General features: G+C 52.2%; 1 protein-coding gene across 2 annotated transcripts in view; it reads left to right on the forward strand.

Annotated features, from left to right (window-relative positions):
• The window catches only part of Mgll (monoglyceride lipase), a 106,914-nt gene extending 93,104 nt beyond the window's left edge, over positions 1-13,810 (forward strand). For both annotated transcript variants that reach the window (XM_005364850.2, XM_005364849.2), the window contains exons 6-8: positions 3,780-3,869; positions 8,562-8,777; positions 11,117-13,810. In XM_005364850.2, the coding sequence (XP_005364907.1) occupies positions 3,780-3,869; positions 8,562-8,777; positions 11,117-11,242 (432 nt within the window). In that variant the 3' untranslated portion in view covers positions 11,243-13,810. The remainder of the gene's footprint in view (positions 1-3,779; positions 3,870-8,561; positions 8,778-11,116) is intronic.
• The last annotated feature ends 4,804 nt before the right edge of the window (positions 13,811-18,614 follow it).

Raw genomic sequence — 18,614 nt, forward strand, 5'->3', positions numbered from 1 at the left:
TATCAGACACCCCCAGGGGCTATAACAACCCAGAAAGTCCCTATCAGACACCCCAGGGGCTATAACAATGAAGACAATTCCTATCAGACACCCCCCCTGGGGCTATAACAACCAAGACAGTCCCTATCAGACACCCCTGGGGGCTATAGCAATGAAGACAATTCCTATCAGACACCCCCAGGGACTATAACAATGAAGACAATTCCTATCAGACACCCCCAGGGGCTATAACAATGAAGACAGTCCCTATCAGACACCCCCAGGAGCTATAGCAATGAAGACAGTCCCTATCAGACACACCCAGGGGCTGTCTCACAGGTGATTCTAGATGCTGTCAAGTTGACAACGAATAAATACTGTCACATCACCACCACACATGCAAACCCCTCTTTCATAGTTTTCTCTTCCATCCTTATCCAGGAATGGGGCATCTGCCCCGGGCATCGCCATTCTCTCTCCAGAGTTGGCTCGTACCCAGATCTCCCACAGCCACCAATATACTGAGACACTTCTGTTCTCTGGGTGGCATCCCGTGGGGCAGACCCTGACAAAAGGCTGCATCCCTGCAGGCTATGGCCCTCATCCATGTCTGTGAGTGGGCAGCCAGTCCTGTTGCTAGGACACCAGCATCTTCATCTATACAGCCAGCACTGGACATTCATTGTTGGGAGTTGGTGCTTAGGCAGTGTACTCCCCCATCCTGAGGGCTAGCACAGTAACTCCAGGGGGCAGGAGCGACTGTGTTTGAGCGGCCACTATGGCATCACCTCCCCCATACAGGCTGAGGCCAGGCCCGGTGTGTTCCCACCACATCTCCCCACTGGGCTTTAGGCTGCTGGGGAAAAGAAAATGACTGTCAGGGCACAGCCTCTGTATTGGGAAGGGAGGTGAGGCCACAGTCCACTGTTCATCTCTGTGGGGGGACAGCCTATTTTAAAGCAGCACATCTCAGGAGGTAGTGACCTCTCCCTCAACCCCTCAGTTTTCCCAAAAGGCTTCCTTTAGCTGCCCAAATGTTCCCCACAAATGGAGGAAGAAGACTGCTGGCTAGCAAGAGGAGACAAGAGATGTTTTCACTGTGATTCTCCCTTGGAGGCAGATTGCCTGGCACCAGAGCTCCTCTCTGCAGCCCCTTATGGCACTAGAAATGGCTCCAGCCATCCCAGTCCTTGTCTGCTTGAGAGCCTGGGGTGGAGGCCGCAGTACCTGACGGCATCCTGCTTCGGTTCAGGTGGGGCCACAGCAGGTTGCCCTGTCTGTTCCATGAGCAATACTGAATAGGACTGGAAGCTCTTTGCCCAGGGCCACATGGAATCAGGTGACATGGCAGCAAGAGAGGGATCTGGTGGTGGAGCTGTTGAAAGGGAAGAGGCACCATGTGGTTTCTCTCTGTTTCAGGCCAGTGCTAAGGCTGTCTCTGTCCCTCTACTTTGCTGTCCCTCTTTCCTGGTCCTGGCTCACTGTCTCCCGTGAATGCGGCCGAGAGCGCTAATCTGTACCATATATAAGCACTCAACCACTGCAACCACCAATGCTCCCTGTGGTGACACGGTAGACGGTCAAGCGGTCTATCAATTGATCCATCCATTCTGCAGGGAGGATTTTGCAGTGGGTTGCCAGCTGTTCCCTGGCTTGTGGCTGTGGCAAAAAAAATCATTTGGATCAAGCAGAGGGAGACAGTGCCTGGGATAGTGGTATAAGCACACCTGTCTTTCTGTAGCCTGGGACCTTGCTGCAACCTCTGAGAATATCAGGGATAGAGGGGACCAGCCATCAGCCCTCACATGGATTCAGGAGCTGGGACGGAAGTCGTGGAGAACAGCAGAGTGTCTGGAAGTCAGTTCTATGAAACTTGCTGGTAGTGTGAAGATTTCTCCATAGCAGTGCTGCTACAAGACTCCAGTGCTCAAGGAGGCTATGGCCCTGGACACCCCTTTGCTTCAGTCTGAGTTCAGTGAAAGCCACAAGCCTGCAGCCCACAGCTTCCTTGCACTTACTGGCTGTTTTTACTTTGTCCTTAGATTTTGTAACTTTTGAAAGCACAGATTCCAACTCCAGAACTCGGGCTCCCAAGAAAGCCCCTGCTTCTTGTATTTTACAGATGTTTTCTCCAAGCGTTTGTTGGCGTTTCCAGATCCTAATCCCTTCCCTTTCAGCACAAGTGCTGAGCTGCTGCATAAAACCCATCTCTTACACACACACACACACACACACACACACACACACACACACACACACCACTCATACTTCCACCCCAGATGGCTTCACAGAGTGGAACCTATTAACACCGACACAGGGTGTACCGATGGAGTCCTCTTGTGTCTACACTGGACTGTCCGGCACTGGAGCCCAGGGCTCTGGCACCCTGGCACAGTAGCAGCAGCAGCAGCAGCAGTTAACACCAGTGAGCTTTGTTTGCCTGGATGCCAAGGTGCGTCCAGAGTGCAATGAGCTAAGATATTCTCAGAGGTAGGAGTTTGCAGCGCCCTCTATGGACAGGCAAGATAGGGTGTTCAGAGTACACTCCAGCACAGTGTCCTCTATGGGCAAAGCAGGCCTTACTCTGCCTGGTCAGAGGAGGCAAGTTGGCTGAATGAGGCTGGGGGAGTCCTGGCTACAGCATCATCTGGAGAACGTCAGTGGCTGCTGCGGGCATCAGAAGGAAGAGCTAGAACGCTCAGGTGCTATCATGGAAAGAGAGACAGGCAGAGAAGGGGAGGCACAGTAAAAAAGGCAGGTGTGTTTCCAGTCGGCCCTGCTGACCACAGGGGGGCCAAGCCTCCGTTGTCCCAGTATCCCAAGGTTCTAATATTTTTTTTTTTTTTTACAAATGCTGGATGACAGTTAAGCCCTACTCAAAGGATCTAGTCAATATCACCTAGCAGAGGCTTCCCATGCCACAAACAATTCACCTACCATCAAGAGACCAACCTGTGTGTCAAGCACCCTCCACACCTAAGAACTCACTCTTTACCAGCTCCTATGGTTCTAATTTCAGCATTTCACTTCTGACATAGCTTCTTTCGCCCGAAGTGTCTGCACTCATTGCAGACGTGAAATTAAACAGCCTCTCTCAGAAGGCAAACGTGCCAGACTGAGAATATCTGAGATCCGAAGTGGGGGCTGGGCTGAGACCGAGTCAGGCTCATCGTGTTGGCTGGGCATGTATAGAATGCCAGGCTTTATCACACAGAATGTTATTAATCTTCCCTGTGGTCTGTTTGGGGGAATGACAGGGTCCCCACCGGCAGCTGTGCCAACAGAGCTCAGTATTGAGGACCCAGCCTGTGTTCCTGGCTCACGGAGCTGGGAACCAGATAGGGGGCTCCTTCCCTCTGCCACAGGACTTCCTGTTCAGGCTGGTGATGGTTTGTTTTCCATGTGGCGGAACATAACATGCAAGCGATTCTCTCTGATCCAAGCTGCCCTGCTTTCTTTGCTCGCTGACAGCTGATGCAATGATTCTAACTCTGCTGCGTCGTTGTGGTGCCTTGGAGAAGGGGTGCATCCCAGGGCACAGCCTCTTCAGTGGCTCTCAGAAGCCATTCACAATTACATCTGATGCGTAGTTATATCTGCACAGAATTCAGAGCAAGAAAACAGACGCGGTGGTCACACCAGCGGGAGAGCAGCCCTGCGTCGGGGCCCTGCGTCCCGAGCATCAAGAGCATCAAGGCCAGCACACTCAGCAGGAGTGCCAACTCCTTGCCCAGGTGGTACTCTAGCCCTCCAGCGTGGATGGCCTGCACTCATGACTCTCTTTTTACCTCCCTGCCCAGGTCCTTGCTGCCAAAGTGCTCAACTTTGTCCTGCCAAACATGTCCTTGGGGCGCATTGACTCCAGCGCGCTGTCTCGGAACAAGTCGGAAGTGAGTGCAGATGGACATTGGGGTGTTGGGAACAATACTCAGGTGAAGGCGGGGTCCAGGGAGATCTGACCTCGGCTCTATCCTCGCCACTCTGCTGCCATTTCTGGGTGGTAGGAAGATGGGGACACAGTGGAGTGAGAAGTTTTGTCCTTGTCTTGGGTTAGGGGAAGGTGGAGAGTCTGAGCTCCACTCCAGACAATCAGAGAGCTAGATGGAGGATGCCGTGCGGTTAGGGTGGAGGACGCTGTGCGGTTAGGATGGAGGACGCTGTGCAGTTAGGACGGAGGACGCTGTGCGGTTAGGATGGAGGACGCTGTGCGGTTAGGGTGGAGGACGCTGTGCGGTTAGGACGGAGGGCCTGCTTAGGGGTCCCACTGCTGGGCTAGCCTGAGAACTTGCTGGGAGTGCCCACTGGTGGATTGATCGTGAAAACCTGAAGGCTTGAAGAAGTAACCCTGGACATGTAGAAGATATCAGAATTACCCTGACAACTATGCAGACTTGTTGCCACTTTTCTGCCTTGGTTTCTTTTCTTACCTTAGGAGCTTGAATCACAGGCTCCCCAAAGACCCTAAACCCCTCCCCCCAGGGTGGGGACTCTGGCAACCCCTGTGCCCTGGCCTGCTTTCCTGGGCAGTCAGACTCTGGCTTCCTGGTCGGGTTCCACCCTGGGGCACATTTAGGTCTGGGGCAGAGAATGCCCTTGTCATCATGCTGGAAAGTGGAAAGTCCCCAGGCTTCCCGCCAGCTGTGTAAGAGACAGGTAGGGGGCTGGAGTGTTGCTCAGGGTGGAGAACAAGAAACCCTGGTTCCTATCCTCAGCTCAAGGGGGAAAAAATCCATGCAGGGGCATTCCAGGAAACCTGAGGGCTTTGTTTCAGGGAGCTGTTCATCTTCCCTTAAACTTTTAATACAGCTTTACTCTAAAACCTGTAGTGACTCTCAAACCCACATTCTGGGGCCAAATTTAACTGCCAGGGGATGGAGAGGGTGGGCAGCTTATATGACCCTTAGTCTTTCTAAATGTTTGAAAAGACCCAGAAAGGCCAATGCCAACCAGTGGACATCAGCTCTTAAAACTTGTTCCTTTTGCTGTGCTGGGCCCTTCAGCCCACTCCGGGTGCCTTTGCTCTGTGGTAGAGACTACTGGCATGAAGGGGGTTTCGTGGCAGGCAAGATTCCTTGACCTGAATCTCAAATAATGGGCCCAGCTTGAATTGGTGCTGGCTGGTGAGCCCAATCAAAGAGGGTGGCAAAGAGGGGCTTCCCTTGGACGTCTGCACCAAACAGCCGGGTTGTCTATCTTCCTACACAAATGGCAAAGGGAAAGAAAGGAGGAAGAAATCGTTCAAGGCCCTCTCTTGAAAAGCAGCAAGTCATTTCTGAGGTCTTATGGAGAATGTAGGATACTGTGGAGGTGCTCTCAGGTTCCACAGCCCCCAGTTGCCTCTTGTGTACTTTGGGCCAGCTGAGAACTTAAGATGTCTCCCTGCAGGGGACATGGGACTGGGGGTTCTGAGCACCCTGGAGATCTCGGCCTTCGAGTGGCTAGAGCTCCCCCGGCCCCCATCCTTAGAGTCTCTGCCTCCTTGCTGCCTTTCAACCTGTGCTGAGCATTAAAAATAGCCACTCCATCCACCCAAGAGAAATGGCGAGAAGAGGCCCCACCCAGCAGCGCACAGCGGGAGTCTTGAGGCTCATCTTTGTAGGGCACATTGCCCATGGCGCCCTATAGTTAGGAAAGCCTCCAAACACCAAACAATGCTCCCCTAACTGGCCAGTGCAGGCTGGGGGACTGAAGGACTGAAGCTGGGCGCTGGGGGATAGCACAGGAGGAAAGGCGAAAGGGCAGAGGTGGGGTTGGGAGAAGCAGGTGTTTCCTTGGGTTTGTCATGGCACAGTACTCTAGCCCACCCAATGCTGTTAGTGCCTCTTTACATGGCCAGCCCTGAGTCTTGTTCTCTGTGGAGCTTCCTGAAGCTATAATCTTCCTTTCACATCTTCTGGACACCATAGCCCCTTCTGTCTCCTGGTAACCATGAAGTTATGGAAGCCTACCTGGGTCAAAAGAAAGCAAATCACTCACCCAACAGCACAGTTAGAAAGTCAGGATTTGAGCCCGAGTTTATCTCTGGGCCAAATGCACTTGATACTAACACATTGGGAACAAAAACATAACTATCGAGAGAGAGATGGGGGAGGAGGGAAGGAGGGAGAGAGACGGAGGGGGGCTCTTTTATTGAAATCACTGAGCTACGCAAACATTTCATGTGTCGGTCACCCTGCAGCCCACAACAGGAAGGACAGCATTCAGCCGGGTGTTGACCCTAGCTAGTCACTCCCTGCCCGTGCTCAGCCCATCTTTAGTCCTGACAACCATGAATTTTTCCAAAATGCTAGCTGAGCTGACTCAGTGCCGCTCTTTCTAGATGGGCATGAAGCCCTGACTTCCACTCTTAGAACCACAAGAGAGCCACACAGTGACCAGACCAAAGGATTCGGAGCCTCCCTCAGTTTCCCTGAATGGAACATGTATCTCCCTCCCTCGTGTCCTTGCTGTAGTTCTATCTGGGACCTGCCTTTCCTTGACACTGTTGGTGCTCCTTCCCCAGAAGGTGCCATTGTGTATACAATGTCTGTGTGACCAGGAAATAGAAACAAAGCCAAGATCAGGAAGGGCTGGGCCCTGAAGCAGCTAAACCCAGGAGTAGACTCCTTTGGGACCTAGCATATTGGGACACTCCAGGGAGCAGGATGAAACCTCTGGGAGGATATTAATAGTGGACTTTGTACAGCAGGTGGGCTGGAGCCCACAAGGCCACCATCCCCAGCTCCTGGAAGAGATTAGCATAGATGCAACATGAACGTATTCAGAAGCAGCAGTTTGGGAGGCAGGAGCTGGTTCCTTTCCTTCTTTTGCCCCTTGCCTTCTCAGAGTCAAGACACCCTTTCTGTTTGCTGTACCACCTAAGGGTGACCCTCGCCTTAGTACTTCTCACTCTTTAGAGAAGAAAGCAAATCCTTGACCCAAAGCACATGGCCATTTCCTTTACTTGCTCCTTATTGGCCAGGATATGATCACATGACCACATCTAACTGCAAGGGAGACTGAGATGTGTATATTTTAAATGAGAGGTTATGTACCCTGCCCAATGCCCAGGGCTCTATAAGGAAAACAGGAGTTGAGGCAGTAATGCCAGTGGGCCAGTAGACCTCTCAGTACCTTAGTTTCCTCGCCTGTATCACATGGGTAGTAAGCGCCTTGATTCCATTGTGAGGCATTGCATCTGTAGGAGGAGCTGAGATGGCAGCTGTTGAGCTGTATACACAGTGGGGTCCTGGATGGCACCCCCAACACCAGGCTGTGCCCATGCTGGTGTGTTTGTGATAGGTGGCACAGCTGTTGCTGCCACTCTTACTATTGCCATCAAGACTTTGCCAACCTCAAGTCTAGGGTTCTTCCGGTGTCCCCGTAACCCTCCTCCAGGTAGGACTCCCTGGAGTCCCTGGGTCCATGGCCAGATCTCCCCACACTGCCCCTGCACTGCTCCGTCAGACTCGAGTCCTCTCTTAGCCTGCTGAACAGATGGTCTGGCTCTGTGGGGTTCTCGCCAGCTCAGCTGCAAGAAGTGTTTAATCTGTCTCGTGCAGCTCAGCACAAATGGTCAGCTTGGTGGGGCTCAAATCCAGGATGCCAGGGTGACTGCAGGACAGCCTGTCCCTTCGTCCATGGGTCTGGAATTCTAGCCAGGCCACCTTCAGAGGGGTGGCAACAGAAGGGGATGATCTTAAGTCAGGGTTCAGGGGCTCCTGCCATACCAGGCCTGGTAGCATTCCCTTCCCCTCACGTTGGTCCCACCATCTGGTCGTCCCAAACCTGCTCAGAGTCTACCTGCAAGGAGAAAATTAAGCAACAGGTGTCAGAGCTTCACAGCTATGCTTGGGAGCCTAAGAGACTTATGGGAGGGGGACTTCCTACTCCAACCCATAATCCCCAGCCCTTTACCCTGTATAGAGACAGTGTTGGGAATGGGGACAAGAAAACCCTCTCTGGTACCTCAGAGCTGCTCGAGCCAAATAACCCGAGTAGAGGACACGGTGTTCTCGTGTTTTGGTTTTGTTTTGTTTGTATGTGTGTGTGTATTTTTTTAAAACTTGAGACAAGGTCAATGTGACCTTGAACTTACGCTCCCCCTGCTTTGGCCAGGACTGGGGTTATAAGCATGTGTCACCTCCATGTTGCCGATTTGTAAAAATCCACCTTAGTATTGGAAAATTTCTACAGACTTTTTTGTAGACAGTCAGCCCTCCATATCCTTGGACTCCATATGGAAGAATCCAAACAGCTGTTTCTTATCTGTCCTGCAAAGCCCAGCATTCCTCTAGTGCTGACCGTGGCCTTCATCTGAGCGTCTAGAGATGACTGAAGCATAGGGAAGGGTAGGCGGGGGCTCTGCTCAGACAATACTTATCAAGCTACCTGATCATCTCAGACTTTGGGGATTCTGAATCTGCTCCCCAGTGTACACTGAGTCAGATTGTAGGAAACTTAGGTCTGAGTGCAAAGGTTCTGAACCCAGTTTAGACCCCGGTTCTCCAGGAGCTGAACACATTGCCAGTCTCCATAACCCTTGGGCAGGCAGAAGGACAGCCTCTTGGAGCCCATAAACTGACAGGCTCTCCTCCTCTCAGGTCGACCTATATGACTCGGACCCACTCATCTGTCACGCAGGGGTGAAGGTATGCTTTGGCATACAGCTGCTGAATGCTGTCTCGAGAGTGGAGCGCGCAATGCCCAAGCTGATACTGCCATTCCTGCTGCTGCAGGGTTCTGCTGACCGGCTGTGCGATAGCAAAGGTGCCTACCTGCTCATGGAATCATCCCGGAGTCAGGACAAGACACTCAAGGTAAGGGACAGGAGACATGACTTCCCCGGAAGCACTGGTGCGGGGTTAGAGGCAAATGCACTCTGTGACAGCGCATTGGTCCCCAGCCCCTCACTTCACAAGAGTGAAGAGAATACTATGGGCAAGAGAAAGGCGTGCAGTTGGGCACAGGAGACACTGTCTTCTCCTAGCTTCAGGACTCCCTGCGATGCCCCAGTGCCCTCAGGACACACAGGGACTGTGGGGTCAGGGAGTGCCAGTTCTGGGACACTTGGATGGGTCTTGTCTGCAAGGGCATCTGCAGGAGTTGGCCCTATGGTTGGGGTCTCTGAGGACAGGCCACAACTTGATGATGTGACATGTTAGACACAGAGAGCAGTCAGAGTACCTACCACTCAGTGGTTTTCAAGACATAGGGTCTGGGGTCCAGATATACTTGCCTTCTGTCCCATCAAACTAGGAGGCACCCCACCTGAGGAGGTTAGACCCTGCTGGGTACCAGTCAGACAATGTGGAACCCTGAAACTGAAGCATACCCACCCTCTTGCCCACATGGTTGGGCTCCTGGCCTGGGCAGGTGTGGGGTGGGGTGCCACAGAATCTGGACTACATCCTCACTGTTACAGAGACAGTTAGGTGACTTCAGAAGTGGTGGAGTCAGTATTTGAACCGAGGTCCTTGGGCTTGAATCTGCAGTCCCTCCCAACCTGCCACTACTCTGGCAGAGACGTGTATCTTGGCAAATTGTCAGGGGCTTCTCTGGCCTCGTTCAAGGGGCCCAGCTCCACCCTCCCAGGAGAATTAGCTTTTCACTCGCTCAGCTGCTGTCTCTTGAGTGCTGACTTGGTGGAGGTCCTGAAGACAGTCTGACAAAGGCTCCCCTCCCCTGGAACCTGTACTCCAGTGGGTGAGCCAAGAGCAAATGGGTGCTCAGGACGGCTGCAGACAGGGCTCGGGGTCTGCAGGACAGAGGGGTGCCAGAGCACTCCCCTCCCATGGACTTAGAGGGAGAGTAGCCATGGAAGAACACTCCAGACCAACCAAGCAAGGGAAGTGGGGAAGGGGGTGGGAGGCCCTTGGTCTTGGCACAGGGAGCAGCTGTGAGAACAAGGCTGGCACAGGAGGAGGCGCTCATGAGAAACACTGTTCACAGCTGAGCTGAGGAAACAAGCGTGTCGCCTTCAGATGGGAGACGCCTGTGCCCGCTGGAGCACAGTCCCACCTAAAGAGCGAATGCCCGCACCACGTGGAGGCTTCTGGAGGGTGGTAAATGTATCAAAATCAAAATGAGGCAGGCTCGGAAAGCCAAGAGTGGCGTGCACTTATGGACATGTGTAAACTAAATCCCCAAAGCCTGCACTATAAACATTTAAATTTCAATTCCCAAGGCTGGGGGAGTGAGGAGGGAGAGGCAGGAGGACTGGTAGGTTAGAGGCAAATGCAGTCAGGTGGCTATGTCCTGAGGTTCTGTAGCCCACTGAATAGTTCAGAACAGAAGAGGCATGTTGAGTGCTCTTAGCACAGAGAAGTAAAGGATGTGTTGATTGCTTGACACAGTATTGACGGATGCTCCTGGGGCTTGGGGTCTCTAAAAGCAGGCGACTTCACCTCTGAGACAGGTGACCCCAGCAGATAGCAGGAAGAAATCCTAAGACAAATGGCAAGTAGCTAGGTCTCACTTCTGAAGAGGGCTGACCGAAGGGACATCCTAGTCAGCCACATAGTACAGGGTTTCCAAGCAATGAGTAGTTTCTAGACTGTTGGGACTATAGGAGCCACGGGCAAGGGAGGGGGCTGACCTGGACAGGCCAGAGCCACGGTGTGTTTGAAGGCCACTGGTCTGCCTTTGGACACTGCTGGGAAGTCCAGAGTTATTCAAGCATCAAGTGGCTCTGAGTAGGGCAAGTGAGATCCCTGGAGACCTTGCCAAGGGCCACCGCTCTGGGTTGTGGGGAGGGAGGAGTAAAGAATGAAAGGAAGTGGTGGAAGGTGGGGGCGTGAAGATGGGCAGAGCTTCCTGGCAGGAAGGTTCTGGGGATCTAAGCTGTACCAGCAGCCCTGGGAATAGCATGGAATGTCCAGACTGTGGCAGAATTGTAATGGGATTAGAAAATGCTGGCTGGAGCAGGGCAGAGGCGAGCCATACCTGCCTTCTCAGCCACCAGCAGCCCGGGGTGGGAGGATGACTTAGGGTTAGACATTTATGCTAGCCTAAGCAACATGGCAGTGCTCTGCCTGAAAATGAACTAGGGGAAACGTTGGGAATGATTGCCACGTGAGCTCAGAAGTATGACATTGTGCACTCCTGTACCCTGCCTATCCCACACACGGGGTTAACTCCCTGGCTCTTCTGATTGCAGATGTATGAAGGTGCCTACCACGTTCTCCACAAGGAGCTTCCAGAAGTCACCAACTCTGTCCTCCATGAAATAAATACGTGGGTCTCTCACAGGATAGCAACGACAGGAGCTTGGTGCCCACCCTGAATGTACCAGCCAGGCAACCAGCTTGTGGTCTGGAGGAAGCAGGCAGAGGAAGGGCAGTGCTGACTGGCTCGAAAAAAAAAAAATAATCGCAAATTGGAGGGAACCCTAGTGCAATTTACTCTGACAAAAAAAGCTAATTTGTTATATATAAGGCTACTGGCCACTGGCTCTACCACCTGAGGGTAGCACTTTATGAAAGAGGAGTATATTTTCTACACAGAGACTGTGTTGGAATGTCCTAAGAATAAACAATTCAGCCTCTGCCCACCTCTCCCAGCTCCCATGGGGTCCAGGGACTCTCTTGCAGTCCCATGTCCCAGCCTGCAATAATCAGAGGTCTCTTTCCTCCTCTCCCAAGCCTTCTCTGACGGGCTGTTCTTTGGCATGTGACGAGGTGGCCTGTGTCCCCAGAGCTAGCTCCTTAGGCTCATGTGCCCCTCTAAGGCACTTCCTCAAAATGGACAGCCACCCTATGACCTGGTCAGCGACTTCTCAGATGGAAGTCGGGCTGTGGGGAGGGAGGGTGGCCATTCTCCCCACACAACTCTTCCCCCTGCTGGGAGTTAGGTTACCCTCAGCAGGTCTGTGTATCCAGAGAGGCACCTTTTCTCAGGTCACTAAGTACCTACCCCATGCTGAGAAGGGTGGCTTTAAAGATAAGCATTTAATATATATGGTATATTCTAAAATAAAGACTATATGGGTGGATGGGTGAAGCCTGGACAGCTTTAGAAGAACTGGTACCCCACACAGGGCTGGTCTTCTGAGGGCCAGTCCCCTAACTGAAGACTGCCTGGCTCTTCTTGCAGAGAAAACACAAGGGACAGAGGACTGCGGCCTGGGCTGTCCCTCTGTCCAGAGCCACTGGGAGTTGTTTGCCAGTAGCACAGCTACCTCTGGTGGCAGAGGAGACTCTCATGAAGCCATGGTGCTGGCTGCCTGCCCAGGGCAGCAAAGGCACTCAGTGACCACCTGCAGACAAGGACCACAGTTGTCTGCACCCCATCACAGGCTGCAGCAGGATGGCCCAGCCAGGCCTCATAGAGGCTACCCTGGAGCAGTGAAGTGCAAGCCCCTGCCCTCTCAGGTGCCCGCCCAGAGGCCCGCCCCAGGCCTCACTTAGCGCCAGCAATAACTGGGGCTCACTGCCCTCCTGGAGCACTTTCATCTTCACAGAGGGGCTTGCTGTTACCTCAGGAGTCTTGTTAGTGCACATAGGACCCTGGGAAGGGGCACTGCTGCCAGGGAGAGCTGCTTGGCTGCAGGGAGGGGAGAGTGGGCCCTCGATTCTCCAGGAAGCTGCCACCTGTCCACCTAGGTCCCGTCCTTTCCGGAGTTTATTCTAGGTCCTGGGGAGGGTTCTCTGCCTTCTCCGGTGGCCCTGACCATGCATGGCAGTCAAAAGCTGGCCATACTACAGGCCATAAGGACACTACGCCCCTCATCAGGGCCAAGCACTGCATGCAGGGAAGGCAGGGCCCTCTTAGCTCTGCATCTGTTGAGAAAATAAAGATATAAAAGTGTGCTAAGAGGGTCAGTCAGCACTCCAGGCTGCTCAGGGAGCCTGGTCAGCAGCAGACAGGCATGGGGTGTTTCTGTTCTCCATTAAGAAAAAAAAAAAAGGACCCCACTCCAGACTACTTGTACCCCTGGGCCCAGAGCCACCCAGGGCTGCTCCCAGAAGCACATGCTGACAATGCCACTTTCCAAACCACATGCCCCACCTGGGCTGGTAACTTTCGTGCATGACTTCATTTACAGAGATGCGTGTGCATCTGGTTAAAGAACCATTAACACTAAAAGGGGGCAAATGACCAGAAACTGGGACTGTCTTGTGAAACCCGGAAGGGGACAGGCACATGACTGCATCATGTCCTGCATGACAAAGTCGGGGCCAGCACAGGGCTGTCTTTAGAGAGCTGGGCCAGCCTTGTGCAGGCTCTGCCCTTGACTCTGGAGGAAGCCTGACAGGCTGGGCTTCATAGTCACCCCACCACCAGAATGCAGAGGGATTGGGGTGTGGGAGGAAGCTAAGACGCACAAGGCTTGGCCAGAAGAAGGCAGAAGCCAGCAGGGGGCCAGGAGAGCGCACCACCCCAGGTGAAGGAGAGGGGAACCAGACCTGAGCACCTTTAAGAACATAGCACCTTCTCCAACAAGGATGGACTTAGTGCCCGAAAAGCTTTTTAGGAAAGGGTGCCACCTGCAGGTAGTAGGGTGTCTCAACGACTAAGTCCCAGTTCCTCGGTAGAATGGGGACTGTCCTCCCTCCACCATGGCCCCCTCAGCTTCTGGGTGTCCTGGGGACCACCATGAGAGCAGTCGGGGTGCTCTAATACCACAGGGCTCTACTCACATCCCACCCCTCAGGCCACCTCACACTTCCCTCTCTCTCCTGATTGCTATTGTAACTTCCTAGGGATCACAGTGGCTCACTGGTCTGTTGCTGTCACCACGCTCAGTCACTCCCCATGTGTACTCTTAGTGGGGAACCTATACCGGCTTAGAACTACTAAAGAAACCGATGTGCACTACAGCTCACCATAATAAACCATGTGCTTTTGGAGAGACCCGTGTCTGTGCCTGGCATCATGTTCTGTGTGTCAGCCCTTCCGCTAAGAGAACTGCTGACCTGTGCTGGAAGTGTCATGTGCTAGTCACCTGAAGTGAACTCAGCAGCCCTTCCAGGGCCAAATGCCAACTGGACGCATGGATTTTATCTTCTCCCGTCCGTTCCTGGGGAGTCATGCTGGAGCACAGATTCATCCCCTCAGCACCTCCAGTGCTCAGGCAATCTTAACAGCTTGGTGCTCTGTTGCTGTCATGTTGGGTGCCCAGGTTTGCCAAGCCCCATCTTCACCCACGTCTGCTTCCTGACTGAGGGGAATCCAGAACATCTATTGCTGGTGTCCCGGTCACCTCCCCTTGCTCCCCATAATCTCTTGACCTAACAGCTCTGATTTCAGAATGTCACCAAATCCAGACTGCCCCACTTTCCCCAGAACTGTCACTGTAACTGCTGGGGAACAGCAGCGTCCTCGGGCATCCCTATGCTCACTAGAGGCTGAGGTCCCTACTGATGAGAGTGGGTTCGAACTACATCACAGTCAGCCTCTCCGTGCCCTGCCCCTGCTTTCTCTCTCACTGCCCCCATGCCATTGGATATGACACACTGCTTTGTCTCCCACGTGGGTTGCGAGGTGAGAAGCACATGCTCCGTCTGTCGTCCAGAGGCTCCCCAGAAACACTGTGTCATGGGGCTGTAGATGGAGGGAGGGAATGAGTGGGAGGAAGGTCAGAGAGGAAGTAACTGAGCATCAGGGGTGAGAGAATGGCTGACAGTGAACGCAGGGGTCTGGGAAGGAAGAAGGTGAGCAAGGAGGAAAGAAATTCTCACCTCAAAGAGGATAAAAGAGTTTGTTATGGAGCTAACTAGGATTGGTGATGGCCTGGAAATGTGGATTCAGGTCACTCCAAATTCTATGCTCCAATGTTCAAGTTTCATGGAGTTTTTATAGTAACCGAACTAAGTCATTAATTAAGGCACTTCTCAAGTACCTTGATGGAAACATGATGTGCAGAGATGTAGTAGTTTGTACAGGAATAGTTTGTACAGGAATTGCCCCTCGTAGGCTCTGGTATTTGTTGGTGGTGCTGTTTGGGGAGGCTGCAGACCCTTTAGGAGGTGGAGTCTTGCTGGAAGCAGTGTGTCACTGTGGATGGACGAAGTCACTCATGGTGCTGGAGGCCGTGTGTCACTGTGGCCGTGTGTCACTGTGGGTGAACAAAGTCACTCATGGTATTTTATCACAGCAACCAAAAGCAACTAATACAGCAAGTTAGAGCAGATCAGGGCAGTCTCTACTGCAAGTGTCATACTCCCAAATTAGTGCACAGAGATGTACGCTTATGAATGCCCGGCCTTAGCTTGGCTTGTTTCTATTTAGCTTTCCTTAAATCATCCCATCTAGCCGGGTGGTGGTGGTGCACTCCTTTAATCCCAGCACTCGGGAGGCAGAGGCAGGCGGATCTCTGAGTTCTAGACCAACCTAGTCCACATACAGAGTGAGTGCCAGGACAACCAAGACTGTTACACAGAGAAACCCTGTCTCAAAAAAAAAAAAATGATCCCATCTACCTTTTGCTTCTAGGCTTTTATCTTTCTTTATTCTCTACACCTTTCTTTGCTTCTGCTCCATGACTGGTTGTGCGACTGGGTATCTGGTCCCTGCTGTCTTCCTCTCCTCCTCTTCTCGCTCCTCCCTCTTCTCATTCTTCTCTCAATTATTCTCTCTGCCTGCCAGCCCCGCCTATTTTTCTCTCTAGCTATTGGCCATTCAGATCTTTATTAGACCAATCAGGTGTTTAGACAGGCTAAATAACACAGCTTTACAGAGTTAAACAAATGCAACATAAAAGAATACAACACATCCTTGCATCATTAAACAAATATTCCACAGGATAAACCAATGTTACACATCTTAAAATAATATTCCACAGCACTTTGCTATAGACCTCAGAAGCTATCTTAGCTTTTGGTTGATGGAAGCCACTGGTCTTTTAGGTTAACTTATTTCAAAGGGTTTTGCCTATTAATCACAAGGATGTTTGGTCAGAGGTGGGTAAGAAATGGCTATAAAAGAGGCTGGAGATAGCCCACAATAAATTGAAATTAGCCTCTGGACTGTTTCAGCCTCTCTACGGCCTTTGACGTTCTAATCAGCCTTGTATAAAGTTCAGTGGAAAGGACAGCTTCTTTCCAGGAACTTGGGCTCACAGTAATGAGAGGGAAAGAATGGGGCGCTGGGGAAGGAGCAGTCTGCATGCACCCTTCAAAGAAAAGAACAGAAATTAGAAATTGCATCTAGTACTTCTTTATAATAGGACCACTTGCCTGTGGCATGGCCACAGCTGGGGAGGCTGGGAAATGAGGCACCAGCCAGAGAAAGGAAGGGTAAGGGACTCAACATAGTGGGCTATTGCCTATGAGGAGGCCTTGAGAGAGAGAAGGCATGGCAGCATGGGCAGAGGACAGAAGAGCGGGGCGGGCCCAGCCAGCAGTGTCTGACAGATGGGACAAAGCTGCTCAAGAGGTAGGTGATGGGTGTATCAGGGTCTGGGAGAGAAGAGAATGCCCACCTTTCTGGGTACTGGAGGGAAGGAGACTGCCAGTCGGCCCATGCTGCTAACCATCCATTTTCTAGAGTTCTGGTTCTGCTTCCCAGGGGGGAAGGGGTCACATGAATGACTGGTGGAACCTCATCATGGCCCCATGAGTGGTGGGCTTCTGTGACTGGTTGGAAACCCAAGGTGTAATGATTTCCTACAACCACAGCTGAGGCAGAGTCGGGGCAGAACCACACACCTCTCTGCCCCCACAGCAAGGCCTAAAGGCCAGCATCACAGAAAACTACTGAGGCCTCAGGACCTTCAACCTGTCTCCCAGACCTGGACAGATGTCCCCTCCCCAAGGACCCAAGAAAGCCCACCATAGGTATTCTAACAGTGTACCCACGTACCCTGTAGAGAGGGGGTGACCTGCACAACCCATCATTCATGTCCGACCAGAGAAACCAGGCACTTTCCCCAGATGCACAAGGCCTTAAAAATGTTCATTACAAGCTGGGTGGTGGTGGCGCACGCCTTTAATCCCGGCACTCGAGAGGCAGAGGCAGGCGGATCTCTGTGAGTTCAAGGCCAGCCTGGTCTACAAGAGCTAGTTCCAGGACAGGAACCAAAAGCTACAGAGAAACCCTATCTCGAAAATCAAAAAAAAAAAAAAAAATTCTGTTCATTACATAAACAAAGGGCTAGATATGGCTTGGGAGAGGAGTGCAGGTCCTGGGTTCCATCACAAATATAAAGTATAAACTGTCAAGTAAGAGATGTGTTTCTGTCATCCTAAAACCCAATATAAATGCTGTGCTGACCCATTCCCTCATCTTCAAAGGTTTTTAGAAACCGCGTCTGCAAAAACAGCTCTGGCTCCTCATTTGGTCCCACAAAGCAGCAGCAGGGCGAACATCTGGCATCTGTGCCTTCGTCCTGTGACTGCATTCCTTTTGTTTGGCAGCTCACCTCTGTACCCCAGCAATAAATAACAACCTACTTCAAATTCAAAGGCACAGAAATAGTTACTGCCCTAAAACTGCCTTGACTTTGGAATTCAGGAACTGCAGAGCCTGGAAGGACAGAATGCCCCTCCGTGTCAGGCCAACCCTCAAGACAGGACAGCCCCCAGGGCACACCATCCCTCGGATGAAGACAGTTGTCCTTGAGAGAGAGGCTGTACCCAGGAGCAAAAGTATTTGTCCCCTCAAATACCAGGTTTGTCTCCTCAAAAGATAACACTGTTGTCAATCAGGACTGAAACCACACCTTGACCAGGGCTGCTGAATGATTCACTGTCAGCTGAGGCCTCCAAGGTTGCAGCTCAGCAGGTTCCATGGCACGTGGACCTCAGGGACCTGTTTACCCTCCTAGTGCTCAGAGGTGCGCCCTCTGGTGGTCGACAGAAAGCTGTGATTGGCTCAAATGGAACTCTTTATGCAAATGACGGCCAAAGCGTGGCCCTGATTGGTGCAAATGTCCCTTTCTGGATTTATAAACAGGGTGCACACTGTGCCGGGGAGTGCTGTTGAGGTTACGAGGTCTCGAACTCTTGGCCTGAGCTGTAACTGTAGAGACAAAGCTCCCCACTCAGGAGGAGCAGCCCAGGGACAGATGAGAGGGCCGCACCTCTTCCTGGAACACTGGGTAGCTGTTAAAAGACTGTTAAAATTGCCAGGCATGGAGCCGTTTGCTTCTGATCCTAACACTGGGGCGGTGGAAGCAGAAGAATCATATTTCGGGGCTGTTCTAGGCTACATGATCATTTTGAAGTCACGCGGGGGTACGTGTCCCAGTCTCAAAAGAAACCGGTATTTTAAAAACCCACTGTTTGTGGGGATAAGTTCTCATGTTCATTTTCCTATAAACAAAACCTAAAAGACGCTTTGAGATGGAAGCAATGTGACATCCTAACTGGCTAGTTTTCTTTTGAAGTATGCCTGGCTGCTCTGGACAAAAGAACTGTCAGCTCCACCTGTCAGCACAAGCCATCTGGAACATTCCACAGACACCTTAAGACAACTATGCCAGTACCCTTCCAATCAGCACGTGCAAGTGTCCCGGCTCCTGAAGCACAGCTTCAGCCAGGCCTGTGTGAGCCTGGGTGAGCTCTAGAAGACCCTGTAGCCATGTCCACCGAAGCACATCCCCTGGTGGTCTAGCAGACGGATCGCAGTGTCTGGTGCTGAGACGAGGCTGTGCTTGGCCCAAACAGCTCGCCTCAAGCTGTATAAGCAGGCTGAGCAGGCTCACTCTTGAGTAG

The sequence above is a fragment of the Microtus ochrogaster genome, unplaced genomic scaffold (genome assembly GCF_000317375.1).
Source record: "Microtus ochrogaster isolate Prairie Vole_2 unplaced genomic scaffold, MicOch1.0 UNK1, whole genome shotgun sequence".
Classification (NCBI taxonomy): domain Eukaryota; kingdom Metazoa; phylum Chordata; class Mammalia; order Rodentia; family Cricetidae; genus Microtus; species Microtus ochrogaster.